The sequence below is a fragment of the Aquarana catesbeiana genome, linkage group LG05 (assembly GCF_042186555.1).
Source record: "Aquarana catesbeiana isolate 2022-GZ linkage group LG05, ASM4218655v1, whole genome shotgun sequence".
Lineage (NCBI taxonomy): Eukaryota > Metazoa > Chordata > Amphibia > Anura > Ranidae > Aquarana > Aquarana catesbeiana.
Window position 1 is genome coordinate 417,611,636 of NC_133328.1, and position 26,748 is coordinate 417,638,383.

The following is a 26,748-nucleotide window of genomic DNA, read 5'->3' on the forward strand; positions in this document are numbered from 1 at the left end:
AGGATTTTTTCATTTATAAGCTGCAACATGAGATTTTTGGTCTATGTTGTCACTTGTATGTCATGCAATATTCAGTACATGGGATGGACCACTATACGGTCATTTGCATGATATCGAGAAGAATCATTCAACCAATATTGCCAGACATTGGAATGACATACATGGCAAAGTTGTCTCGGGGTTGGTTATACAGTGAATCAAAAGGATTACTGTACCCATTAGAGGAGGTGATAGATTCAGAACACTCTGTGAAAGAGAAGTGTTCTGGATATTTCGCCTCAATACCAGAAAGCCGGGGGGACTGAACTTTGAGAGGGATGTGTCCCATTTTTATGACTGACTGAATTATTCATCATTCTGGGGGCCTTCTCTTCAACCAACCCCTTCATGATAAATGCCATTTATCTTGTATATCCTGCACATTAAGTCCATATATTCGTAACTCAGTTAAATTATTCTTCCTCCATTGTATTACACTAGAATTTTATTGAGGAAGTTGAGTCATATGTATGCACAATGTAATAAATTTATGGACGATATGTGTGTTGAATATACACAGACTGTTGAGGCAAGTCTGCTATATTCCAATATAGTCTGCTGTTTTTTTGAGTAGCTTTAGTTAAGCTGTGTTAGGATTCCTGTGCACATGTGTGTGTGCGTTGTCCTCGTTCTCCCATTTGGGTGGAATTCTCCTTTGGGAACCACCTGCCGAACGTCGACCGCACATACATATGTGTAGGTTTTTTAGATTTTCACATACTTTTAAACGATGCATTTATGTCCATGAGAATATAAATATATACATATTTATGCATAATCTTCATAATTTGTTTTATTTAACAGGTATTGGAAGAAACTTGGAGTTGGTTGGTGAGGTGATCATTTGCATGGACTCAAATTTATTAATAGTTTTCATTTATTTTTTCCCGTCTAGGGGTTAATTCTAATTTTGAGTTGCTGATTGCAACTGATCGCCTCCACACCCATTCCTCCTTTCATGTGTGTGAAAGCTTTGAGGGATCACACCTGATCACAATCTGTAAGGGATACGTTTGGTCGGGTGACCAGTAGATCATACGTATAAAAGACAGATTGGGGTCGGTGTTACTATAGCTAGCACCACAAAATACAATTTGGTGATGTATTATTTCCCAGATTTGTGGTTGGTTAAAATATCTATTATAACTGGAACATTGTGATTAAAGAAGTCGATTCAGTTTAGCTCTAAATATGATTTTTTTTGTGAACTATTCAAACTAAAAAAAAGGAAGAAAAAAAAATCACTGCATACAATTTTTATTGCTAAAATAATTTATATCTCCCACCACTGATTAAAAAAAAATGTACCCAGACTAACCAATCAGCTCACTAAATCCTAATCTTTCTCTCCTCTTTTAGTTCTTATTGTGGCCAATGTATATATTCACTGCTGAGAAATAAACCTACAAGGACATTTTAACATGCAGCAATGCTCTTATATACTCCTTCAAGAGCAGAACGGTAAAGATTAAATAATGAAAACAGTCCTCTAGAAATAATAACTAGTTGTAAAGAGTTAAAGAAGAAAATGGGGCATTGCACCATTTAATTCAAAATCACTTACAGAAGTTAAAATTATGCTTACCAAACAATGGTGTCAGGTATTAAGCAAATCAACTCAGACACATAAATGCTGAGAGTAAGGTAAAAAATCAAGTGAACCATTTGCTTGCATAAAGCTCAAGGGTGCAATATTTAAAGCACTTTATTCAATAAAAAATGCTTTTAAAAAGGTACTTTGGTGATTGGGAAAAACTGGAATCATCTGTCAATGTGACTGCAAGAAAGTTCAATAAGCTAAATAATGAACCATTTACATTATTTTCCTCGGGCTCCATGACTTGTGTCAATAGAACTCTTTAAAAAATTATGATGTAGACCTTGTAGTTTGCAAAGCAAAGAGTGCACATTTATTTATATGTGTATAAATATATAAAAGCAGTGAAAAATGTACCTTTTTAGAAATGCTAAAGAGGAATTAGAAACATTATTCAGGGTGGATATTTTCTCTGGACATTTTTACAAGGTCTGCACACAAAATTAAAAAAATACCCTCATTTTCTTACTCCTTCCCCAAAGTGGCTGTATATATTGCAGGTCAACTCCTTCCAAAGCTGATTTTTTGTGGGAGTATCGGTGGGTTAAAGCACTCACCAGTATCCTAATGTTTTTAGTAATTGTGTACACAGTCTTTAATCACTTCAGCTCCGGAACGTTTTACCCCCTTCCTGACCAGGCCATTTTTTGCGATACTGCATTGCGTCGCCTTAACTGACATTTGCATGGTCATGGACACTGTACCCAAAAATTTGATGTCCTTTTTTCCCCACAAATAGAGCTTTCTTTTAGCCCTGGTTCATATCGGTACGATTTGACATGCTATTTGACATGTCAAATCGCCGGCAATGGCACCATCCTAATCGGTGCGACGCTGCATTTGCGGCACCGCACCGATTTCAAAAAGTCATTTCTGTACTATTTTTTGCAATTTCGGGCTACAATTTACATTGACATCTGTGCAGAAACCTGCACAGATATCTCTGAAATCGCGGCCAAAATCGGGACTGACATGCAAGAGTGAAATCGTGCAAGTTCAGCTGAACTCACATGGCTTCATTCCTGCAGCTCAGTGTGAACCTGGGCTTAGTGGTATTTGATCACCTCTGCGGTTTTTATTTTTTGCGCTATAAACAAAAAAAAGACTGACAATTTTGGAAAATAAATAAATAAAAATGTTTTACTTTCTGCTATAAAACATACTCAATAAAAAAATATTTAAAAAAATCAAATTTCTTTATCAGTTTTTTTTTTTTAACATATTTATTTATTGATTTTGTTCATGAAAAAAAGTTATAGTACATAACAGAAATATATAAACGTTTACATCTCGTACCTAAGTCACTCTTCTCGTAACATTAGCTGAGCAGGGCTTACTGGTAACGGAAAATAATACAAAATTACTGCGCTTCCCTACACCTCCAAGCTGCAGTTCTAATTCTCAGGTAAAGAATTAAATAGATACAATATATAAAAGAACCGCGCTAAATACAGATCATTATTGAATAATTAAAAAATATGAAGTGATCAAAATATAAACTCAAATAACAACACAATGTGAAAAATCAGAAAAATGTGCTATGAACCACATGAAAAATATTGAATTATTGTAACAATTGAAAAAATAAAATAAAAAAATCACAAAAAAAGGTCAGTGAAAAAAGGTGACTTTTGTTATCAACAGTCCTTATTGCAATATATTCCACCCATAGTGACTGAAGACTTTAGTGAATAAATGCATCTTGTGAAAAATCCACCACCTATGAAGATATATGATTACCAGAGGTAAGCTGTAATGAAGCTTATGCCAAAAAATCCACTCAATGGGGACACCACCATCTGTCTCGGCAGGGAGGAAGGATCACCCGGAACTCATCGATAATGATTAGCTCAGCAATGGAGACCCAGGGAGATAAAAGATACATCCACCATAGTGTGAATCCGTTTGACCAATTTATTATAAAGTAAAGTAGTACACTTACCAAAAAAACAGATAAAACAGCATGTATAAAATCAGCCGGCCGGCCTGCATACACCCGTTCGTTATGGAGTAGAAACGATGACGTCAGCGCGTCTGCCTTCCGACGTACGTTTCGTCCTATTGGACGTTGTCATAGGAACTGGTAACGACCGGGTGTCATTAAATCCTAATTCCTCAATGGAGGAAAAAACTTGTACTGAAAGTATATCAGGTTAATAGATGTTCGACCGCAAAGGGCCCAACTTCAGTAAGTCATAGTGCTATAAACAGTAAAGTTGCATTCACAATCCAATACAGCTATACACACACATATACACACACACACACTTGCCTACAATCACTGCAGGTGGGAAAAGTAATTCTATCCTTCCCGCCCCCCGCTCATTACCTTCCAGTCTACAGGAGCACTGAGCTTACTTGGGGCACTCAACCGCCCACAGTCACCACAGGCCCTTCAGAGGGGGCAGAAGCCCCCTACTGCTGAGAAAGCGGGGTGTCATTCCAAAAGGAGGGTTGACATAACTTATCAAATTTTTTAGGACAAGCCCTTGAATTATAAATGAGTTTAAAGATGGGTATAACCTTATTAATCATACGGTACAACATTTGAACATTAGGAGCAGATACATTCTTCCATTGCAACAAAATTAATTTCCTAGCGTAAAACAATACTATGCGAGCCAGAGTTCAAGTATGGGGCCTATGTAGGAACTCGTTTAAGACACCCAACAGTCCAACTTCTGGAGTGCGAGGTACTGGTAGATGTAGGGTGTCTTCAAAGAATGAGAATAAGTCATTCCAGAATGTTGAAAAGATTGGGCAGGACCAAAACATATGCATGTACCCGGCATCAGTGGAGCCACACCTGAAACAGGAGGCAGCAGAGTCATAACCCATACGGGCGAGCCTGGCAGGAGTATAGTGCAACTGGTGTATAAATTTAAACTGTACATATTGGTCATTAGATCCAATAAGATCCAAAAAGCAGACCTCCGAGACCTCCTCCCACCCCTCCTCGGACAGCCCGGGGATGTCCACTACCCATTTCCACTGAGCAGCCTGCAGGCGTGAATAGATAGTCGTGACCAGTTTTTCAATGTCTGGGTATGAAAATAGCACTTCTAAAGGTAGTTCTCTGAGCTCCTGGGTCAGACCATTGAAAAAAAAAAGAATTTGTTGGTCAGGCCACACCGTACCTTCAAGTCTTCAAAGGAGATGAATGCATCATTAACAAAAATGTGAGAGGTGTGGGTGACACCAAGTCGTATCCACCACAGGGAGTCTGGGTGACCGAGGAGCTCCAAGAAGTTGAGGTTGTGCCATATGGGCTTTGGGAGACACCCCACCTGAGTTTGTGATCACCTTATTTCCTTCATGCCAGGCTAGCCAGCTAACTTAAATCGGAGAACCACGGGAGCAACGTTTAGGTATGGATCTATGTAGGATCTATGTAGTACATCAATAAGTGAGGCCCTAGAACCAGCAAGAGCATTTAATAAAGTGGTGGAACAGGATGAGGAGGCCTCCAGGAACCAGTCATAAACATATGTCAGCTGTGAAGCTATAAAGTAGTGTCTTAGGTTGGGGTAGGCTAACCCACCGTCAACCTTAGCAGCCTGTAGGAAGGCCCTAGCAATTCTTGGATTTGACCCCTGCCAGAGGAAGGAGGATAAAAGTGAATTTATTTTGTTGAAAAGTTTTTTAAACAAAAAGATTGGGGATGCCCGGAAAACAAAGAAATTTAGGTAGATATATCATTTTAAAAATGTTCACACGGCCAATTAAATTTGGTAGTAGAGAGACCCAGGTACGCAGCCTGGTCTCCATATGTGTGACAATCTGAGTAATATTGAGAGATTCGAAAGTGGCTAAATCTGCATTGATGTAAATCCCCAAGTACTTAAATGTGGGTTGAATGGTCAATTTGGATTGAGATAAGTAGTTATAGTCAAGCTTAAGGCCTATAGGAATGCCACAGACTTATCCCAGCCCACTCTTAACCCAGAAACCTTCCCAAACTCCTCCACCACTCCCAACAGGGAAATAAAGGATTGTTCCGAGCCATCCAGATAAATTAGGGCATCATCCGCGTATAGGGATATCTTTTCAGACAGTTCACCATAGCAGATGTCACCCACCGTCACCGTCTGCTGCACCGCCAGAGCAAGAGGCTCTATGGCCAGTGCAAACAGAAGCGGCGAGAGCGGGCAGCCCTGCCTGGTACCCCTTTGTAAATGAAAGACATCAGAAACATCCTTATTGGTACTTATCCTGGCCCTAGGGTTGGTATAAAGCAGGCAGACCCACTTGATAAATTGAGAGCTGAAACCCATACGATGCATAGTTTCCCAAAGAAAAGACCAGTTGACTGTGTCAAAGGCTTTTGACACATCCAACGATAACACTAGTCCAGTTTTTTGGTCAGTTTTTTGGCAGCCCTGTGGACATGTAGGTACAAACGACAAATGTTATCATACGTACTCTTACCAGTCATAAACCCAGTCTGGTCTCTATGAACGAGGTGAAGAATGACCTTCTGTAGTCTCAGAGCTAGTATTTTTGCTAACACCTTGAAATCACTATTAAGTAATGAGATCGGATGGTAAGACCCACACACCAGTTTGTCCTTATCGGGCTTAGGTATTACAACAATCAGGGCTTCACACATGGAGGAAGGAAGTATGCCATCCTCCAGTGCCTGTCCAAACTGAGAGTGTAATTTCTATGCCATTTCTTCCGCATAATTTCTGTACCATTCGGCGGGCACACCGTCCAATCCTGGAGTTTTATTGGGGGGAGAGAATAAATGGCTTCGGTAATTTCTTCAATTGTCCGGGGTTTGTCTAAAATAATGTTATGCGAGTCTTCTAATACGAGGAACTGGAAGGATTTTAAAAAACACAACGTTCGGCTGGGGAGGGGGGTGCTGAGAAGGACTTAAATGTCTGATTAATGGTCAGGGGGTCAGATGTGAGAGAGCCATCAGTTAGTTGAATTTGCGGTATAGTCCTGTCCATGTATTCCGTATTGTTTTTGCCACTATATTCATGCAATCTGGCCGACAGATACAGCTGCTGCTTCTGCGTTGCATCCGCCCTATGGAGGTCCAGGGCCCTGTGCGCTCCCACCAAGACTCCATGGGAGTCCGGAGTGGGATGCGCTGAATATTGGGCCCTGGCAGTCTCCAGGGCGGACTCCAAGGCCAGAAGAGCAGCCTGAGAGGACTTCCTGTGATTGGCGATGTTGGAAATGTAGGAGCCCCGCACTGTCGCCTTAAAGGTGTCCCATGTGGGGCCAGAGGAAGCGGACCCAGCATTGTCCCCCCAATAGTGGGACATGTCAACGCGGACCGGCTCCTGGAATTCGGGGGTGGAGACCCAGAGGGGACTGAGTCTCCACACACAAAAGGAGGGCCTATGGCCTAGTAATAGTTCAACACTGAGGGCGGAGTGGTCTGATATTGTCTGAGGTAGATATGTAACAGTCTGAATATATGAGACTAGATCAGGGGTCCTCAGAGCATAGTCCAGTCTGGAAAGAGTATGGTATATCCGGGATTGGCAGGAGTACTCCCTGGCCTTAGGCTGATTTCTTCGCCAGAGATTAACATAACCAAAGGAGGCACATCACTGACCAAACAGCCTAGATTCATATTGGAGGGGTTTTAATCGATCCAAACTAGGATCAAGTACTGAGTTAAAGTCCCCTACTATAAGGGTAGGAAGTGTTGGCACCTTGGAAAATTGTGTGCTCAAGTCAATGAAGATTGCACCTGTGACGGGGGGGGGGGGGGGAGCGTACACCACTACCAATAGCAGTGGCATAGCATATATCATGCATTGTAAAAAAACATAACAACCTTTGGGGTCCAAAACCATCGCATGAAAAGGGGAGGACCTTTCTTATGAGAATGGACACCCCCCTGGCATTGTTACAATATGTGGAGTGATATCCATGCATGACCCAGTGTTTTTTGAGGGCAAGCACTTTCGATCCCATAAGGTGCGTTTCCTGTAGGCACAGTATATGAGGCCTGTGTGCCTTAAGGAAATCAAACAGGGAGGCCCTTTTAAATTTAGAGTTTAACCTCCAAATGTTCTAGGAGATGCATTTAACCATAGACATGGTGAGATATTACAAACTGAAAAAGGTAGGACAAAGGTATCAACGGATGCTATTATGAGCAGAACACAGGCACCCACATGGCTGCAATCCCAGAGGGGGGGGGGGGGGGGGAGGCAAGGCAGAAAACTCACATACACACAGCAGTCAACCATCCACACAACAATTTTATGACATACAAAAGTCCATTTAGGACAGGCAGTAGCCCGAATTTAACCCCTACCATTCCCCAGGAACAAGGGTCTGGCTTATTCCCCAAACTGCTGGCAGATACCAGGAACATGGTCAATACAGGCAAGTCAGCGAACAAACTTTAGATCAGTCAGTGATGAGGAGTAAACAAACTTTAGCAGCATAGTCATCAAGTGGAGATCTGCATCCTCTTGACATCAGATAACTTGGAATACCTCTCACAGGTATGTTCCTTCTTTATCAGTTTAGGTCAATATGTATTCTGCTACATATTTTTGTTAAAAAAAATCCCAATAAGCATATATTGATTGGTTTGCGCAAAAGTTATAGCGTCTACAAACCATAGGATATTTTAATGGAATTTTTATTTATTTATTTTTTTTTACTAGTAATGGCACGATCAGCAATTTTTTTTCTTTTTAATCAAATCCTTTTTATTATTAAATATGAAAACGACATTGACACAATACAGACAAAACCACAAAAATAGAAATCACACCAAACCAAAACAACAGAAAAAAAAAAAAAAACCCAAACCCTTTCCCTTCAGCAATCCCGCAAGCCGCCAACCCTCCCCCACTCGGAGTATATATGACACACACAAAAAAAGGAATAACAATATCCAGCATTACAAAGTACACAGTACACATTGGTTGACATGATACCCAAGTCATAGATTGAAGCCATCTAGACCAGATAACATCAAAATTATTCAGGGAGTTCCTTATGGAATATGTATGCTTTTCAAAAAGAGTGATCCTATTGAGCTCTACAATCCAATTGTACACAGTTGGTGGATGTGGAGAGGTCCACTTAAGAGCAATCTGTCTACGGGCAACAAAAAGTGCGCGCCTTATAGTATTACCAGTAGGGGAGGTGTAGATAGAGGTGTCACAGTAACCCAATATACACCGGAATATTAATATCTAATACCCTATTTAAGGTACCAATCACCTCCACCCAGTATCTTTGAAGTTTTGGACATCGCCACAAAAGATGTATTAATGTACCTGTACCTAATGTACCTGTTCAATAGAAACCCATCTGACAGTAACCTATAAGTAACCGAGGTAAGACCCTTTGTTGACCCTGCCCCTACTATTTTATCTAAGACAGAGATAGAGGGGAAAAATATCTTAGCAGAAGAAAACTGGGCATGTAGAGCATGTCTTAATTGAAGGAATTGGTAAAACCAGTTGGATTCTACAGAGAACTCTCCCGTCAGATTTAAGTATACCATTCTGATATAGCTGAGCTAAAGTAGTTATTCCTAGTTTTGCCCATCTCTGAAAGCCTCTAAGAGCCAAAATTTGAGAAAGTCTATCATTTTCCCATATGGGAGTGTATCTAGTGGGATATGAGACACCCAACATTTTTTTAACTGTATCCCATACTTTACAGATTAACATACAAGTAGGCATATCAGCAAGCGAGACACCTCCTCTTGCACCATCGAGGACAAGGAGTGGAGACCGACCCTTAAATGCAAAAGAAAATAATTGTCGAGCAGGAAAGGATATCTGTTCAGACTCTCATCCGACAAAATGCTGTAATTGGGAAGCGAGAAAATATAGCTTTGGATTAGGAACTGCCAGGCCGCTGGCATTTGTGGGATGCTGTAAAGTCTCCAGTTTGATACGAGGGGTTTTGTTCCGCCATATTAGAAATTTTTAGCGTGACTGTGACATTGCGGCGGACAAATTGAACACCTGACACTTTTGACATTTTTTGGGGACCAGTGACATTATTACAGTAACCAGTGCTAAAAAAAAAATGCTCTGTTACGGTACTAATGACACTGGCAAAGAAGGGGTTAACATCAGGGGCGATCAAAGGGTTAAGTGTGTCCCTAGGGCAGTGATGGTGAACCTTGGCACCCCAGATGTTTTGGAACTACATTTCCCATGATGTTCCACTACACTGCAGAGTGCATGAGCATCCTGGGAAATGTAGTTCCAAAACATCTGGGGTGCCAAGGTTCGCCATCAGTGCCCTAGGGGGTGCTTTCTAACTGTGGGGGGATGTGTTTTGGAGGAAAACAGAGATCAGTGTTTCTGCTTAGAAGAAACACAAGATCTCCATTTTCCCATCTGGCAGAACGGTGATCTGCCTTGTTTACATAGGCAGACCACCATTCTGTCTCTCCTCAGAACAGCAGACCCACTAGCTTCTGCTGTGTCCAATCACAGCGGAAGCGGGGCTCCGGAAGTGCGCACGTGCGCCCCAGAAAAAAAAAGCACGTAAAGTTACCTGATTTTGCACTTAAGTTCACTACTCTGAACATATTACACTTGTATTTAGGGTGTAACATGTTCAACAACCTCCCCAACTCCCCCCTTAACCATGACAGAAGGTGGGAGATCCCCTCCCTGCACCCGCTGTCAGATTTAAAAAAAAAGCGCGGCTGTGCGGGGCTCCACCCACACAGCTGCATCATTAATTCACATTCAATCCATGAATAAACAAACTACAAGTACTGTCTGTGGGCTCTGTTTGTAAATGGATACAAATAGAGTACTGAATAATGTACAAGGTGTGTCAAGAATATAGTTGACAATGAAGTTCCTAGGCTTGAGAAGGGCTCTGTGACGAGCAAAGCTGTCCAAGGTCGCTTGGAATGGGGTGCCAGGTATACAGTAGAACACTGATTAGTTGCATTACAGCCCTGTTAGAGTTGAGACATTCTTTTTTGTGATGCCCTGTTCAAGTGTCTCATATTAAGAAAAATGCAAGTGAACTTGGAACAGCGATAACATTTTGTATGAAATTGGGTAAAAGTGCCTCAAAAACTTTGGAAACGGTGAGGAAAGCTTATAGAAAAGCTGCACTATCATCTGCCCAAGTGTACCGATGGCACAAGGCCTTCAAGGAAGGACGAGAATTCGTTAAATACGAACGCCGATCGGGATACCGCTCTTCATTAAAAATGGAACAGAATGTGGATGCAGTGAGGTCTGTTCTCACCTGTGACCGACGGTTCACTATCAGAATGATTGCAGAGGAAAACTAGAAGTTCCAAGTCAATTGTTCATGAAATTGTGACTCAGGATTTGAACATGAGAAAAGTGTGTGCAAAACTTGTTCCAAAGAACTTGTCATCTGATCAGAGGGAACCCTGTCAACTCATTTGTCAAGACCTGTTGGCCCATTTGGAAAGAGAGCCTGATTCTCATTATTTTCTGGACACACCTTGTATTAGAACTATTAATTTCTAGGGTTTGAAAAAGAAAAAAATAAATAAATTACAGAACACTGACCTCATCAGGGCTTGATGCTTGGTAGGTGCGGTTTTCATCACAAAAGTCTTGATCAACTTCAGCATACTCCGCTTCATAGTTTACGCCAGCTCGTGATTCGTAAACTGGTGTAACATTGTGACACAAAGCTATGGCTTTTACGGCTTCATGGACACGACTGCTCACTGTCCTGCGTACTTTAGGGGCTGAAGACTGGACCTTTCTTGAAGGAGTTGAGCTGGCATTGTTATTAGTGGCTTGAGGCTGTACCTTCAATGTAGATGACAAAGACTCACATTAATAATGTTTTAAGTACCCTACTACAGAGAAGAATAAAAATTACGAAAGTCAAATTTTAACCAATAACTAAAAAAATAGAATTCAAACTAAAAATCTCAATATAAACTATCATTGTTAGAAAAATGCAACAATCCTGGTAAAATATCACAGGTAAGTCTTGTTACCAAAAAAAAAAATAATAAAATAATAAAACAATACTAATATTTTTAAAGCAAAGATTAGTTTATCACTAGTTGAGAGAGTTTAGGCCAAAAAAAAGGCTTATTAGTTTTTAAAAGCCTCTAATGAATATTATCAAATGTTAAAAATGGAGTCTATAGGCTGCATGGGAATTAGTTTGTTGCTAGGACCTGTGATTAAGAACGATTAGTCACTAGGCCCAGTGAGTGAGGAAATCTCAGCTTTGCCCAGACATTCAGAAGACTGATAAGCAGGTGATTTAACTACCACAGATGTGATAGCACTATCCAAAAATGTGAAACCTGACACGTGCACTAAACTGGGCTTTATTAACAGAAATGCGTAGTTCAGTGTTTTTAGATAAACATTTAAATAAGATCAGCTTGATACAAAGCATATCATACTTGAACATTATGGCACGCTTGCCTCCTAGAGTGTCCTCCTCTAATGCTGCAATTTCCACGATCCCCCTCTTCACCCTATAGCCATCACTGACAAACCCTTACAATCTTTATTGGGTCCGACGTCTTCCCTCTCTGCCACTGTTGCTGTAATTATTGCGCATGTGCACAGGAGATATCTTGTTCCTGGCACCCACCTGCTTTTCTGGCATCTTACAGGTGCCAGGAATGAGCTGGAGTGTATACCACCCTGCACATGCACTGCAGGCTATGTACACTAGAAGCAAGAGGAAGCAGTTTTTCTTGGCAGAGGAGACTGTGCATGTTTCTTCTGCCAAAAAACTCTAACAAGTTTTGCTGTAATGTATGTTAAAATGTGAAATCTAATGAAAACAGTAAATACTACAATCATAACTCAAAAGAGGTGCTCACTGTAAATATGCTATACTTCCTATTCAATTTTGTCTTTTTATATAGGTAAAGAAAAAAATAGAAAAATAATTTCAGAACATTACGTCTAATAAAGCTGCCAATATATTATAACACATTTTAAAAGGTTTTTTGCTTTAAATGCTTGTTGCCCGCCCCGCCGTCAAATGACGCGGGGGTGTGCAGCAGAGCAGCGATCGCGGTTGTGCCATGTTGCTAGGACACATCAGTGCCACCTAACAGTGCCCATCAGTGCCACCTATCAGTGCCCATAAGTGTGGCATATTAGTGCCTCCTCATCAGTGCCATCTAATCAGTGCCCATAAGTGCCACCTCATCAATGCCCACCAGTTCAGCCTATCAGTGCCCATCAGTGCCGCCTCATCAGCGCACATCAGTGAAGGCGAAAAATTACTTAGTTACAAAATTTACTGACAGAAAAAAGTAAAAAACATTTTTTTTTCAAAATTTTGGGGTTTTTTTTTTTTTGTAAAAAAATAAGAAACCCAGCAGTGATTAAATACCACCAAAAGAAAGCTCTATTTGTGTGAAGAAAATGATAAAAAAATGTGTCTGGGTACAGTGCAGCATGACCGCGCAATTGTCATTCAAAGTGTGACAGCGCTGAAAGCTGAAAAATGGCTTGGGCAGGAAGGGGGTGTAAGTGCCCGGTAGGCAAGTGGTTAAAGAACATGTAAACCCAACATTCCATATTCCTGGTAGGTGCCTGCTGCATCATGTACTTGTATGAAAAGTATCCTGTTCTCTTTGTATTGCTTCCCTTGTGTGAAATACCTGGTGTTGATCTGACAGTCCCTGCTTTCCTATTAAAAACTGACCACACTACGCATTACAGCACAGGGCAGTCTGTTTTCTGGCTTTGCTAAGAGGTAATTCAATGATCGGGCTTGTTCTGATACACTCCCCCCTGCGCACAGCCATTCACTGGGAAGTTCAGTGTGCTGCTGTTTCTCCACCCCCAGCTCTTGCTGCAACTAAGAACAGAGGGTATGTGACCTCTTTTAAAAAAAGGGGGAAAAAACGGAAAATTGTATCATACTTACCGTAATGTTCCTTTCCTGGTGCCTATCCATGGCAGCATACCTGTGATAAGCTCCGACCCAGACTCCTCCCCTCAGGATAGTTAATATATTATAAAAAGACAACTCTACCCCCCAATAGCATTCTCCTCTTACATCGAATACCATGGGAGGGCATGTATGCTGCCATGGATAGGCACCAGGAATAGAAAATTACGGTAAGTATGATACAATTTTCCGTTTTCCTGGTGCCTCCATGGCAGCATACCTGTGATAAAATGAATAGATAACAACAGGGTGGGTAATGCTCATAATAAAATTTTAATAAGGTAACACAAGAGCTGATTCAATCATCCTTCTTCCAAATTCCACTGAAGTGAGTGCCCCTGGGTCAATCCTGTAATGACGCATGAATGTGTTTGGGGATGACCATGTGGCTGCTTCTAGAGAAACATTGGCCCTTGCCGCCCATGTTGCAGAAACTGCCCTAGTTGAGTGGGCCTTCACCACCGGAGGATCCGTCCTTCTAGCCCTATACACCTTTTGGATCAACTTGCAAATCCAGGAGGCGATCGTTCTTGGAGTGGCTTCCTTCCCCCTATTTCTGCCCCAAGGCAGAACGAACAATCTGTTTGATGCTCTAAACGGACTTGTGGCTTGCAGGTAGCATTTTAGAACTTTGGCAATGTCCAGTTCTTGCCTGAGAGTGGATCTGTAAAAGTAGGTAGTACCCAAGTTTCTGAAAGAGGACCGAGAAGAAACTTTTGGGACAAAATCTTGTATTGTCCAAAGTTCCACTCTATCCGGGAAGAAAGAAATGTGTTCATCTTCTGACCCTAATGCTTGCAACTCTGAAGCCCTTTTTCCTGAGGTTATTGCAATTAAAAAGGTTGTCCTGAGCGTTAAGTTCCATAGTGAAGCAGTTTCTAGAGGAACAAAAGGATGAGACATCAGACAGTCCAGGATAAAGGGCAAGTCCCAAGCCGGAAAAGATCGCCTTACTGGTGGACAAATCTTTTTAACTGCTCTGAAAAATTGAACGACGAGTGACTCTTCTGCCCATCTTTTTTGGGTAGCTGCCGAAATAGCTGCCACTTGAACCTTGAGTGAACTTAGACTGAGACCAAAGTCCAAGCCAGATTGTAAAAAATCCAAGAGTAGAGCAGTAGACAGATCTGTGGGGGCCAAACCTCTGCTTCCCATAAATAACTTGAATTTATTCCAGATCTTTGAATACACATAATTTGTGGAAGGTTTCCTGGCCTTCAAAAGAGTTGAAATGACACCAGAAGAGCATCAAAAAAGACTGGAATCCTTCCCTTTCAACATCCAGACATGCAGATTCAGTTTGTGAGGGGCTGGATGCATGAATCTCCCTTGTTAGAGAAGTTGAGGTAGAATTGGAATCTTGAGAGGTCGACACGTACTGAGGGATATTGCCCAGGGAAACCATGGCCTCATCGGCCAGTATGGTAGAATCGTTACCACCTTGACTGGTTCTTTCGACAACCTGAGCAGGAACCTCGAGATCAAGGGCCTGGGAGGGAAGGCATATGCTATCTTGCAATTCCATGGACTCGAGAGGGCATTCACTGCTTCTGCCTGAGGATGAGGTAGGCGAGAAAGAAATCGTGGTAGCTTGGCATTTATTGTCGAGGCAAACAGGTCTATCTCTGGAGGACTCTGTAGATTCAAGATCCAGTCGAAGACTGCCGGGTGAAGAGACCATTCGTTGTCTTGAAAATAACAAGACAGATGATCTGCCTCTTTGTTCAGATGGCCCAGCAGGTAGACCGCCTTCAGATCCAGCAGATTCTTTTCTGCCCACAACATAATGGGCTTTACTTCCCTCAGCAAAGGTATGCTGTGTGTCCCTCCCTGCCTTTGAATATACGCCACTGCTGCCCTGTTGTCTAGGTGTATTAAGACCGACTTTTGTCGAAGATGGTCTTTCAGATTCACCAGGGCTAAAAAAGCTGCTCTTAAGATGTTGGAGACTATTCCCTTTGTTGGGAAGTCCCATTTCCCCTGTATTGCAAGGTGATCGCAGTGTGCCCCTCAACCCAACAAGCTTGCATCGGTGGTAAGGATGATCCAAGATGGACATTGAAGTAGACGGGGTTTTGAGATTAGATCCTTTTTCGACCACCAGAGGAGACCTCTCCTCATGGATACTGAGATCAAGATCCGCTGGCATAGTGACTTCTTCTTCCACTGGGCCAGAAAGCCCACCTGAAAAATCCTCAGATGCCAATGAGCCCAGGGTAGCATCTAGATACAAGATGACATAGTCCCGATTAGACTCATGCAGTTTGACGCTGACAGGTGGGACAGTGTTCTCACATGGGACATCTTCTGGACAATAGCCGCCACTTTCTGGGGAGGAAGGCATACTGTTCCGGCTGAGGTGTCGAAAAGGGCGCCTAGATAGATCATTACATGGGTTTTCTGTATTCAACCAACCAAATTTCTTCAGGGTAGACAGGAGAACCTTGTGCTGGACTGGGGGCTAAAAGCAGGATATCGTCCAGGAAATGGAACACCACTCGCAACCCCCTTTCCCTGAGGGGTGCCAGAATTGCGACCAGTACTTTTGATAATATCCTCGGGGACGTGCACAGGCCAAAGGGAAGGCACTGGAACTGGAGGTGCATGGGACCTACTGCCACTCTTAGATATTTCTGGAAGGCCCGGTTGGACCATCTGGATTATGGTGTGCAAGGACTCCATTTTGAAGGATTTCAGGTGAATGTAAAGATTTAACCTCTTCAAATCCACTACCGGTCTCCATTCTCCACTCTTTTTGGGAACAAAAACTGGGGGCAGCTGCAGTGGCTTTCTGTCAAAAGGACTTTGTTCCTTCCTGGGGATTGAGAAGACTTCTTTGTTTAAAAAAAGTCGCCTGGGTACTTTTCCAATTTTTTTTTGGTATCTCTGCCTTGATGGAAGTGAGAAAAGTTTCTATTTCTTGAAGACTGGAACTTAGAGGCGAAGACTCAAGAACGCCTAACCCTCCTGTCCTGGGGGAGCAATCCCGATCTTCCACCAGTCACCCGAGAAATTGCCTTCTCTAGCCTATCCCCAAACAGAGCTTTCCCGTCAAAGGGGATCTTGCACCAACTCTGTTTGGAGGCTGCGTCAGCTGCCCAAGGCTTCAACCAGAGAGCCCGCTTGGCCATAATCGTGTGCAACATTGCTCTTGCTGAATACCTTACTGAATCAATTGCTGCTTCCCCCACGAAGTCTGCAGATAACTTGAGTTCCTCCAGTGCTTTTATGATATCCTCTTTCGGAACATCTTGACGAATGGCCACTTCAATGTTCTCAGACCAGACCCTGATGGCATTAGATACTGAAGCTAACGCTATGGCTGGCCTGCAGGCTCCTCCCGCCAACTGGTAGGCCTTCTTCAGATCTGAGTCAATGCGTCTATCCAGCAGATCTTTAAAGGAGGCTGAGTCCTCCATAGGAAGGGTGACATTTTTCGCTAGGCGTACCACTGCAGTATCGACCACCGCAGGAGTGTCCAAGAGAACCGAGTCAGACTCTGCTAACGGATACAATTTCTGCAGACGGTTTAGGGAAAAGCGTTTGTCTTCTTTTTCCATTCCCCTTCTATCAGATCCTTTTTTTCTTTAAAAATGGAAAAAAGGACTTGGCCTTCTTAGGAGGCTCTTCTACCTCCTCCCAACCGATGGCCTGTTTGACCGTGGAAACAAAAGGTTGTACTAGAGAGAAGCTGAAGTCCGAAGGCTCTGATTCCTCCGCTGAATCCTCTGATTTGTCATTCTCCCCTGTTGTCGGGGGAGGTGGTACTGATGCGACCACTGCTGATGATGGGCCAGGCAGGGATGGCTCCGAAGGATGCACTTGATCACTTGCTATGACCTGCGAGGGAGATGAGTCCATTAGCTCAGCTAATGAGTCTTTTACCACTTTCCTTATTAAGTGACCTGCTGGACTTCAGCTCTTTCTTGATCAGCATAACCTCGCAGACAATCTTTGCAGATTAGTTTATCTGGCAACGGGGTTGCACCACAAGCTCGGCATTTTTTTGAACTTTCTCGTCTGGAAGGACTAGGTGACCGACGTCTTTTAGATGCCGACTTTCCATCAGACCGGTGTCGGGAAGTAGTCGACTGACTGTGACTGGAGCTTGGCCGGGACTGTCCACTGTGATGGCCAGAAGTCTTGTTAGGCGTAAAGGGCTGAAACGAGAGTAACAGCGTAAGGCACTCTTTTACTCAAAAATAAAAAGTTCTCTCTTTATCCTATTTTAATCAGGTGCGAGCCCTTACCTAAGAAATCGATGGTCTTGATCTCATGGCGGCTGACTCATGACCGTGGGGGCAGGCTAAGGGTGACAAGTAGCAGAGCAAGCACTAAAGAAAGGGCAAAGGGAAAGCTAATAATGAATGGGGAGAAGACAGGCTTTCCCTCCAAACGCACAAAAGAAAATAAATCCCTCATTATTAAATTCCCCCTTTTTTATTTTTTTACTTATTTTTTTTTTTTTAATTTTATCTATATTTTATTTTATTTATTTATTTATTTTTTAAATTCCCTATTTTTTTTTTCAATCCCCCCCTTTTTTTTTTTTTACAAGAAAAAACATTACCACCAGACAAAAATAAACCCCCTTATTTATTATTACAATTTACAGCTTCTAAAACAAAAATGAGTACTCACCATACAAGAGAATGTACTGGAGGAGCACTCAAGAGACTGGACCTGCTGGGGAAAGCCTAAGGCTACAATGACGACCAGACTTTTAAAGTGTGTAAGGAGGGGTGGGAACACCCATCCCTCTGTCTCTAAGCCACCTTCTACACTTCTACCTAACTAAGGGCAAACTTTCATATATTTGCCCATAACTAAGATGGCGCCGCAAGCGTCAGATGCCCGCGCATGCGCCGAGCAGCCGGGAACGCCGCCCGGCCCATCGACAGCTACGATGGAAGGGAAAAGACAGAGTACAGCGGCGCGTTCACGCCATGGCTCTCACCATCCTGAGAGGCACAGAAGGTGAAGGGACAGGACTAGCACAGACAGCATAAGCAAATAGAAAGGTAAAAACGGAAGCCCTTACCTGCCCCCACTGAAACTCTCAGCTTAGCCATTACACGCAGAACTGTAAGTTCCAAGTTAGGAAACGCTGCTGCCCCAAAAGACCCTGAGAAGGGGCTCCCCTCTTATCAGCACTGTTAGCAGCCCAAGACAGGGGACCACGTCAGAGGCCTGAACCCAGAAGGAAACTGCCTGAAGCAGAGGTAAAGCACCCGTACTGACTATCCATCAGGTATGAGGAAAAAAAGGAGAATGCTATTGGGGGGTAGAGTTGTCTTTTTATAATGTATTAACTATCCTGAGGGGAGGAGTCCGGGGGGAGCTTATGTCAGGTATGCTGCCTTGGAGGCAACAGGAAAAAGGTATTTATAAATTTTTTTTATATGTATACATAAATGTTTTGCCTTTCTATTTTAAACTGAATGGGTTGTTTTACAAAGTGAGGGCTTACACATACTTTAAGTGAGCAAAAAAAAACACTTCCACTGTTGGTTCATTGTGTCAACTAGCAAGAGTTGTCCCACAAAGCATATTTACACCCAAGAAGTAGAAACGGTGGTGGGAGGAGAAGACAGCGACGGGAGAGAAGGCACCATGAGAAACGGCAGGAGAAGACGGCGCCATTAATAAAGGAATGTACATTTCACTGCTTTTTTGGTGAATGGGTAAGGGTAGTATGTAGGCGGGGGGGCTCGGGATCTGGGAGCCCTCTTGTTAAAAGGGGGCCCCCAGATTCCGATAATCCCCCCTGCCTGCAGACCCTGACAACCACTGGCCAGGGTTGTCGGGAAGAGACCCTTGTCCCCTTCTGAACATACCAGGCTGCATGCCCTCAACCCACCCGCCCCATGTTGAGGGCATGCGGCCTGGTATGTTTTGGGGGGGGCCTCGTTCGTCCCCTCCCTTTCCTGACCTGCCAGGCTCAATGCTCGAATAAGGGTCTGGTATGGATTTTGGGGGGACCCCACACCATTTTGAATTTTTTTTTTTCGCCAGCAATTTTCTTTTTTACATTCAGCTGTCAACGGGAAACCCAGCTGACGACTCATCAGTTGTTAAGGACGCGGCGGCCGGCTTCCCGCCCCCCCCCCTCTTAGCAACCAGCTATATATGGTGTTTGAAGTTCAGTTCAGTCACTTTTTTATGTAAAAACAGGTCAGCGGATATGAAAACGGATATAAAAATTGACATTCGTATCCATTTTTGATGCTTTTTTTACAAAAAAAAGTGACTGAACTGAACAAAAAAAGTCTGTGTGAAACCAGCCAAAAACATTTTTGTAATCACTACTGCAGAGTATACAATTAACTTGAGTGATTCTAGGCGACACCTAACATACTTATTTCATTATTATTAGACACTTATTAGGGTTGCTTTAGGTTGAAATGTTAAGTAACATTGAGCTATACACCCACCATGTCCTGATCTGCTGTGAGGATCAGAAGAACCAAGTGTTGGGAGCCGCGTGCTGCAATGGGCTCGGTGCACTGAGCCAGTGATCCATGAACATGCTGCCCATCAAATTACAGTGCTGTATAATAATAGGTTTAACTTTTCTGCTCATCTGCTTTTCAGCTCCTGCTTTGAACCTTTGCATTTGCATTCTATATTCGCTGATGCCATTACAGACGCAAATAAATTAAGATGATTTACTCCTTCTGAATTATGTTTATTGATGCTTGTATAATTTAATTTCACACAGATTCCATTAAAGATTATGCTCTCTGTCACGGAATGCTTCCAGTGGGAAAATATAATCATGTTATAATAGATTTCTCTGTTGCATTATTGTAGATATACAAGAGGGCTGTTGTTTCGAATTAATAAAACAGGACTACAACTAGGGAAACAAATCAATGTCACAAAGCTACCTCTGCCTAACTGTTAGGTGGCTGGAACCACTTATTATCACAAACTGAAGGCACCTCTGCTTGTTTCTGGAGTGCTTTCATATATGTTTAATTAGCAACTAGGTAAACACAATCTGCTTTCTCTATGCGGCCAACAGCTGAAGACAGATGGAGTTATTTAAGAGATACATCATATTCTAGATACATATAAATGGTGCCATTATTACAGAATACATTTTCTACAATAATTTTATTTGGACACTAAAAAAAATGTTCACTGGGGAATTTAAAGGAAACTTTTTCCAAAAAAATGTGTCTGCTGCCATTGCTGTCTCCTACTTTTAAAAATAAAAACTGCCTGGTTCCGGTGCTAATCCAGCCAGGTAACATTCTCAGAAAGTCTTTAGCAATAGAAGCTTATCCTTATCTCATTAGAGGTGTACTTTAACGCCACACGCTAGGCACATTTTTTTTAAAGAGTTATACATTTCTGGAATTTTTTTCTATCTGTCCTCCATTGTAATATGCTCCATTCCCATCCCTGTGATGGCCATACAGGAAGAGGGAGGTACATTTGTCACTAGGACAGGAAGGCATGGACAGTCAGTTTGAACCATTCTGCATTTCACTAAAAATGTGTTTTGTCTGTGTTCTCTTTGCAGAAATATGATATCACTTCCTGACATGACGTAAAGTGAAATGCCTCTAGCTGATACACAGACAGCAATAAAAAGCCAATATAGTCTTTAACCTGTAGAACGTTTTAGATGCCTGCCTCAGAAAAAGGCTTTAACCACTTAAGGATCAAGCCTATTTTATACACTTGGTGTCTACAAGTTAAAAACATTTTGCTAGAAAATTACCTAGAACCCCCAAACATTATATATTTTTTTCAGACACACTAGAAAAATAAAATGGTGGTCGCTGCAATACTTTGTCACACCGTATTTAAGCAGCGGTCTTACAAACGCAATTTTTTTGGAAAAGATACACCTTTTTAAATTAAAAAATAAAAAAAACGTAAAATTAGCCCAATTTTTTTTGTATTGTAAAGGTAATGTTACGCCGACTAAATTGATACCCAACATGTCATGCTTCAAAATTGCGCCGTGGAATGGCGACAAACTTTGACACTTAAAAATCTCCATAGACGACGTCTAAAAATGTCTGCAGGTTACCAATTTTAAGTTACAGAGGAGGTCTTTTGCTAGAATTATTGCTCTCGCTCTAACGATCGCGTTGATACCTCGCCTGTGTGGTTTGAACACCGTTTACATATGCGGGCATGACTTACGTATGCGTTTACTTCTGCATGCGGGCACGGAGGGACTTATTTTTTATTTTTGCACTGTCCCTTAAAAAAAAACGTTTGGGACCACTTTAATTACTATTACAAGGAATGTAAACATCCCTTGTAATAGAAAAAAAGCATGACAGGACCTTTTTAATGTGACACATTTACACTTAAAAGCAATAAAAAAAAGTATTTTTTTTCCGCAATAAAAAAAATTGTCCCTTTAAGACCGTTGGGCGGAGGTGACGCTTGACTTTGCTCCCATCGTCTAATGGCATAGAGTAGGGGCCATCATTTCCTCACTCGACTTCCTGCCTACCAGGGTAAAGGATCAGATCGTCTCCACCGCTACCGAGAGATCCGGTAAGTGGCAGAGACGACAGGGACGCGGTGGGAGGGGGGTGAACACCTCTCCTGCCGCCGATAAAAGTGATCTTGCGGCAAATCCGCCGCAGAGACCACTTTTATTTTAAAGCGGACCGCCCGCCATTGAAGAAAATATCAGGGTTATGGCAACTATCTGCCATATCTCTACGCGGGCAGTGGCCATTCATGCCCCTAACACCCCTCCGACACACCGGACCTCACCACTAGAGCCTGGGGTGATACCGAGAGCAGGACAATCCTCTGCTCAAGCCTTGCACCGGCGTTCATCTTGATCCCTCCAGACGTAGCGCAATACCAGTAAGTACAGCCTAGGTCAACCCTAGTGCCCGCTCCTTGACCCGACATCCCCCCCTCCCCTCTCCCATCACCGACCCACCCAGGTCAGGTAAGTCGCGGGGCCCCCAGCAGTTGATCCAGGGACCTCTGTCCGATCGTCTCTGGGGTCAGGAAGGAATTTTTTCCTCTGCTGTAGCAATTGGCTAGCTCAGCTAGAGGTTTTTTTGCCTTCCTCTGGATCAACAGGAGAGCGGTAGGCCCGCGTGGCCCCCCTCCACCACCACAGTCCCATCACACATTCATCTATACCACCCAGAAGCAGCGGCTTTCTCCAGACCATCATCTTCTCAGCAACAGAAGCAGTGGCACCCTTCAGGACCACCAATTCCTAAACAACCTAACCATCGCCACTTCAGTATCATCACCAAATCATCCTACCATCACCAATTCTCTCGCCATGTGCAACTTCAAGTACTCAGCGAACGCTCTCCACAAGCTAAGAAATACCACCGCAACATTAACAACTTCCGTTCATAAAATGCTACAGAAAGAACAACTTCTAAGGACCAACCTACAATCAACCATCAAATATAGGATGACAACAATTCAACCACAACAATTAGCATGCGCACTGATCAACACCAGATCTGCAGTCAAGCACAGACTGGAGGCAGACTTCATCACCCAAAACAACATAGATTGCCTCTTCATTACGGAAAGTTGGCTAACACCCGACTGCAACGCCATCCTAACCGAATTAGTACCTGAGAACTACAGGATCCTAACGGAGCACAGAGCAGGAAAAAAAGGAGGAGGCCTAGCAGTGATCTTCAAATCTCACCTCGCGCTCACCAAACCAACTGTACAGAATTCAGTGCCTTTCATGGAGACACTCACCCTACATCTTCAATCAACACCCCTAGACACTATCCACAATCTTCTATGTTACAGACCACCAGGACCGAAGACCAATCTCCTTACACCCCTCACAGAATTCATGTCAACGCACACCCTGAAAGCCAAAAACTTTCTGGCACTTGGAGATTTCAACCTCTGGGCAAATTCCACTCAAGACCCTAGAGCCACCGCCTGCATTAACCAACTGAAAGAATTAGGTCTTCAGCAACTGATTAATGCTCCTACACATGGTTCAGGACCTCATCTTCAAACAAAATATGGACATCAACATTTTCGACAACCTACCGCTACCATGGACGGATCACCACGCTATCAAATTTAAAATCGCCACCAACACCACTCTCCAAAAACGGAAACAGGCAAATACAACACGTTGGACAAGATCTCAGAAGAAACTACACTCCGAACTCTTCAAAACCACATTATCAAACAAAATAGCAATGCTAAACTTAAACCACTCAACGGAACAAACACTCAACTCCCTAAACAAGGCATTACTACAAACAGCGGACTCAGTGGCTCCAAAACGTAGAACTCACAACCACAAGTTAAACTCTGGATGGTTTAATGGCACTCTTACTTTACTAAAGCAGGAGCGCAGAAGAGCTGAAAGAGCCTGGAGAAGAAACTCCACAAAGGAAAACCACACAAACTACAAAACACTCACGGATAAATAACACATAGCAATCTTCAAAGCAAAAAAGGAACACTTCTCAAACACCATCTCAACAGCCTTAAACCGCCCTCAGGAACTTTTCAAAATAGTCACCATGACTATGAACCCTACCTGCCTAGAGCCCCCAGGAAATGAAACCCAAGAATTCTGCAATGAGCTATCAGATTTTTTTATCGACAAAATTGACAACATCCGAAAAACAATTCAACAGAAAAAAACAACCAACCTCATACAACTAAAGCAAAAAGAAAAAATTGATACGATCATCACACAAGCACCAAATTTCTCGCTGATCCCAATCACCACTGACACCACCAAAAACATCATCAGAAGCTCCAGAGGCAGCACATCACCAAACAACATCATCCCCACAAAACTCCTGAAAGAATGTTCCGACATCTTGGCTCCTACCATAACACACCTCATAAACCAGTCATTCAAAGAAAGTACTGTCCCAACTGCCCTCAAACATGGCATCGTCAAACCCCTCCTAAAAAAACCCAACCTCGACCCTAAGGACCCTAACCACCGCAGACCAATAACAAGCCTCAACACCATCTCCAAGATTATGGAGAAAGCAGTAGTACAACAGCTACAGCACCAGCTGGACACACACAATCTCCTGGATCCTCTGCAATCAGGCTTCCGCCCAGGCCATGGAACAGAAATAGCACTCCTCAAAATATGGGACAACGCCCTCGAAGCAGCTGATGATGGAGAATCATGTCTCCTGGTACTGTTGGACCTCAGTGCAGCGTTCGACACAGTGGACCACAATACTCTACTCATCCGCCTCACAGAAGTAGTAGGAGTCACAGGTTCAGATCTACAATGGTTCGCATCCTTCTTAGGGAATCGCTCTCAGACAGTGAAACTAGGAGAATTCTACTCTGAAACCCGCGCAATCTCTTGTGGAGTCCCTCAAGGTTCACCCTTGTCACCAGTGCTCTTCAACATCTACATCCGCCCACTCCTCAAAATCATCAGAAAATCGGACCTCTGCTTCCACTCATACGCTGATGATACTCAACTCTACCTGCGCATCACTGGAGAAAACGACCACCTTCAGCAACTAGAAAAATGCCTCACTCTGATAGACGACTGGATGACTACTAGCTCTCTCAAACTCAACGGATCAAAAACAGAGCTTCTTCTCCTATACGGAAACCAAAATTCCAAAACTAAGACCCCCATGGACACCTCCCACCATCTTTGGACAGACCATCCCGCCAAGCACCAAAGCCAAGAGTCTCGGAGTCATTTTTGACTCAGAAATGTCAATGGATGCACAAATAGGATCAGTAGTCAGTGGATCTCACCATCTTCTCCGCCTGCTACGTAGACTCATCCCATTCGTGCCAGAAGAGGACAAAGCAGCAGTAGTTGGAACAATCATCAATTCCAGACTCGACTACGCAAACTCCCTCTACAAAGGGAGAACGAAGATTCGCAGTCCAAGGACCACGGCTATGGAACGCTCTACCTACACACATTCGCATGGAAGGAAACCATCAGGCCTTCAGAAAGAAACTCAAGACCTACCTCTTCTAAGAAGCTTGACTACTCAGGACGGATCCAGCGCCTTGAGGCGATTCAGTTCGCAACTGCAGCGCTATACAAATCATTCATTCATTCATTCCATAACAATGGTATTTAATGTCAAAGTAGCGACGTAAATCCACAATGGGTGGCCTGGAAGTGGTGGTTGTAAAGTTACATCTATTATATTTTTTTTTCCTCTCTGTTTTAGGAACATATGACAGTGCATATGTGTTTTTTAAATTAGAAAGCTAAATACCTTGTATGCCCAGCTCTGCTGTGTGGTCACATGTCCTTCCGTTGCTCTCCTATTTGATCTAAGGAGTGCAGTGGGAGGGGCTGAGATTCCCCTCAGACGTGTTCAAGCTAGCAGAGGGAGGACATGTGACCACACAGCAGAGCTGGGCAAAGAAGGTATTTAGCTTTATAATTCTAAAACAAATACACACACTGTACTTAATATTAGGGATGCACCAAATGGGTTTTTTGGTGCCGAAACGATACTGAAAATAAATCTTCCTTGGTCCCGAAAACTGAAACCGATACCGAAACAGCACCGAAACCGAAAGTGACTGTTTTTAAAAAATATTTTTATACAGGAGATGGCCAGAGACTGGGGACATGGTACAGGAGATTGTCAGAGACTGCAGACATATTACAGGAGATGGTCAGAGACTGCAGACACATTACAGGAGATGGTCAGACTGGGGACATGGTACAGGAGATGGTCAGAGACTGCAGACATGATACAGGAGATGGTCACAGACTGCAGACACATTACAGGAGATGGTCAGAGACTGGGGACATGGTACAGGAGACTGTCAGAGACTGCAGACACATAACAGGAGATGGTCAGAGACTGGGGACATGGTACAGGAGATGGTCAGAGACTGCAGACACATTACAGGAGATGGTCAGAGACTGGGGACATGGTACAGTCAATGGTCAGAGACTGCAGACACATTACAGGGGATGGTCAGAGACTGGGGACATGGTACAGGAGATGGTCAGAGACTGGGGATATGGTACAGGAGATGGTCAGAGACTGCAGACACGATATAGGAGATGGTCAGAGACTGCCGACACATTACAGGAGATGGTCAGAGACTGAGGACATGGTACAGGAGATGATCAGAGACTGAGGACATGGTACAGGAGATGGTCAGAGACTTCGGACATGGTACAAGAGATGGTCAGAGACTGCAGACATGGTACAGGAGATGGTCAGAGACTGAGGGCATGGTACAGGAGATGGTCAGAGACT

General features: G+C 43.1%; 1 protein-coding gene across 2 annotated transcripts in view; it reads right to left on the minus strand.

Moving 5' to 3' along the window:
- The window catches only part of ATP9B (ATPase phospholipid transporting 9B (putative)), a 581,467-nt gene that overhangs the window by 114,874 nt on the left and 439,845 nt on the right, over window positions 1-26,748 (minus strand). For both annotated transcript variants that reach the window (XM_073631215.1, XM_073631214.1), the window contains exon 15: window positions 11,149-11,397. In XM_073631215.1, coding sequence (XP_073487316.1) covers window positions 11,149-11,397 — 249 coding nt within the window. The remainder of the gene's footprint in view (window positions 1-11,148; window positions 11,398-26,748) is intronic.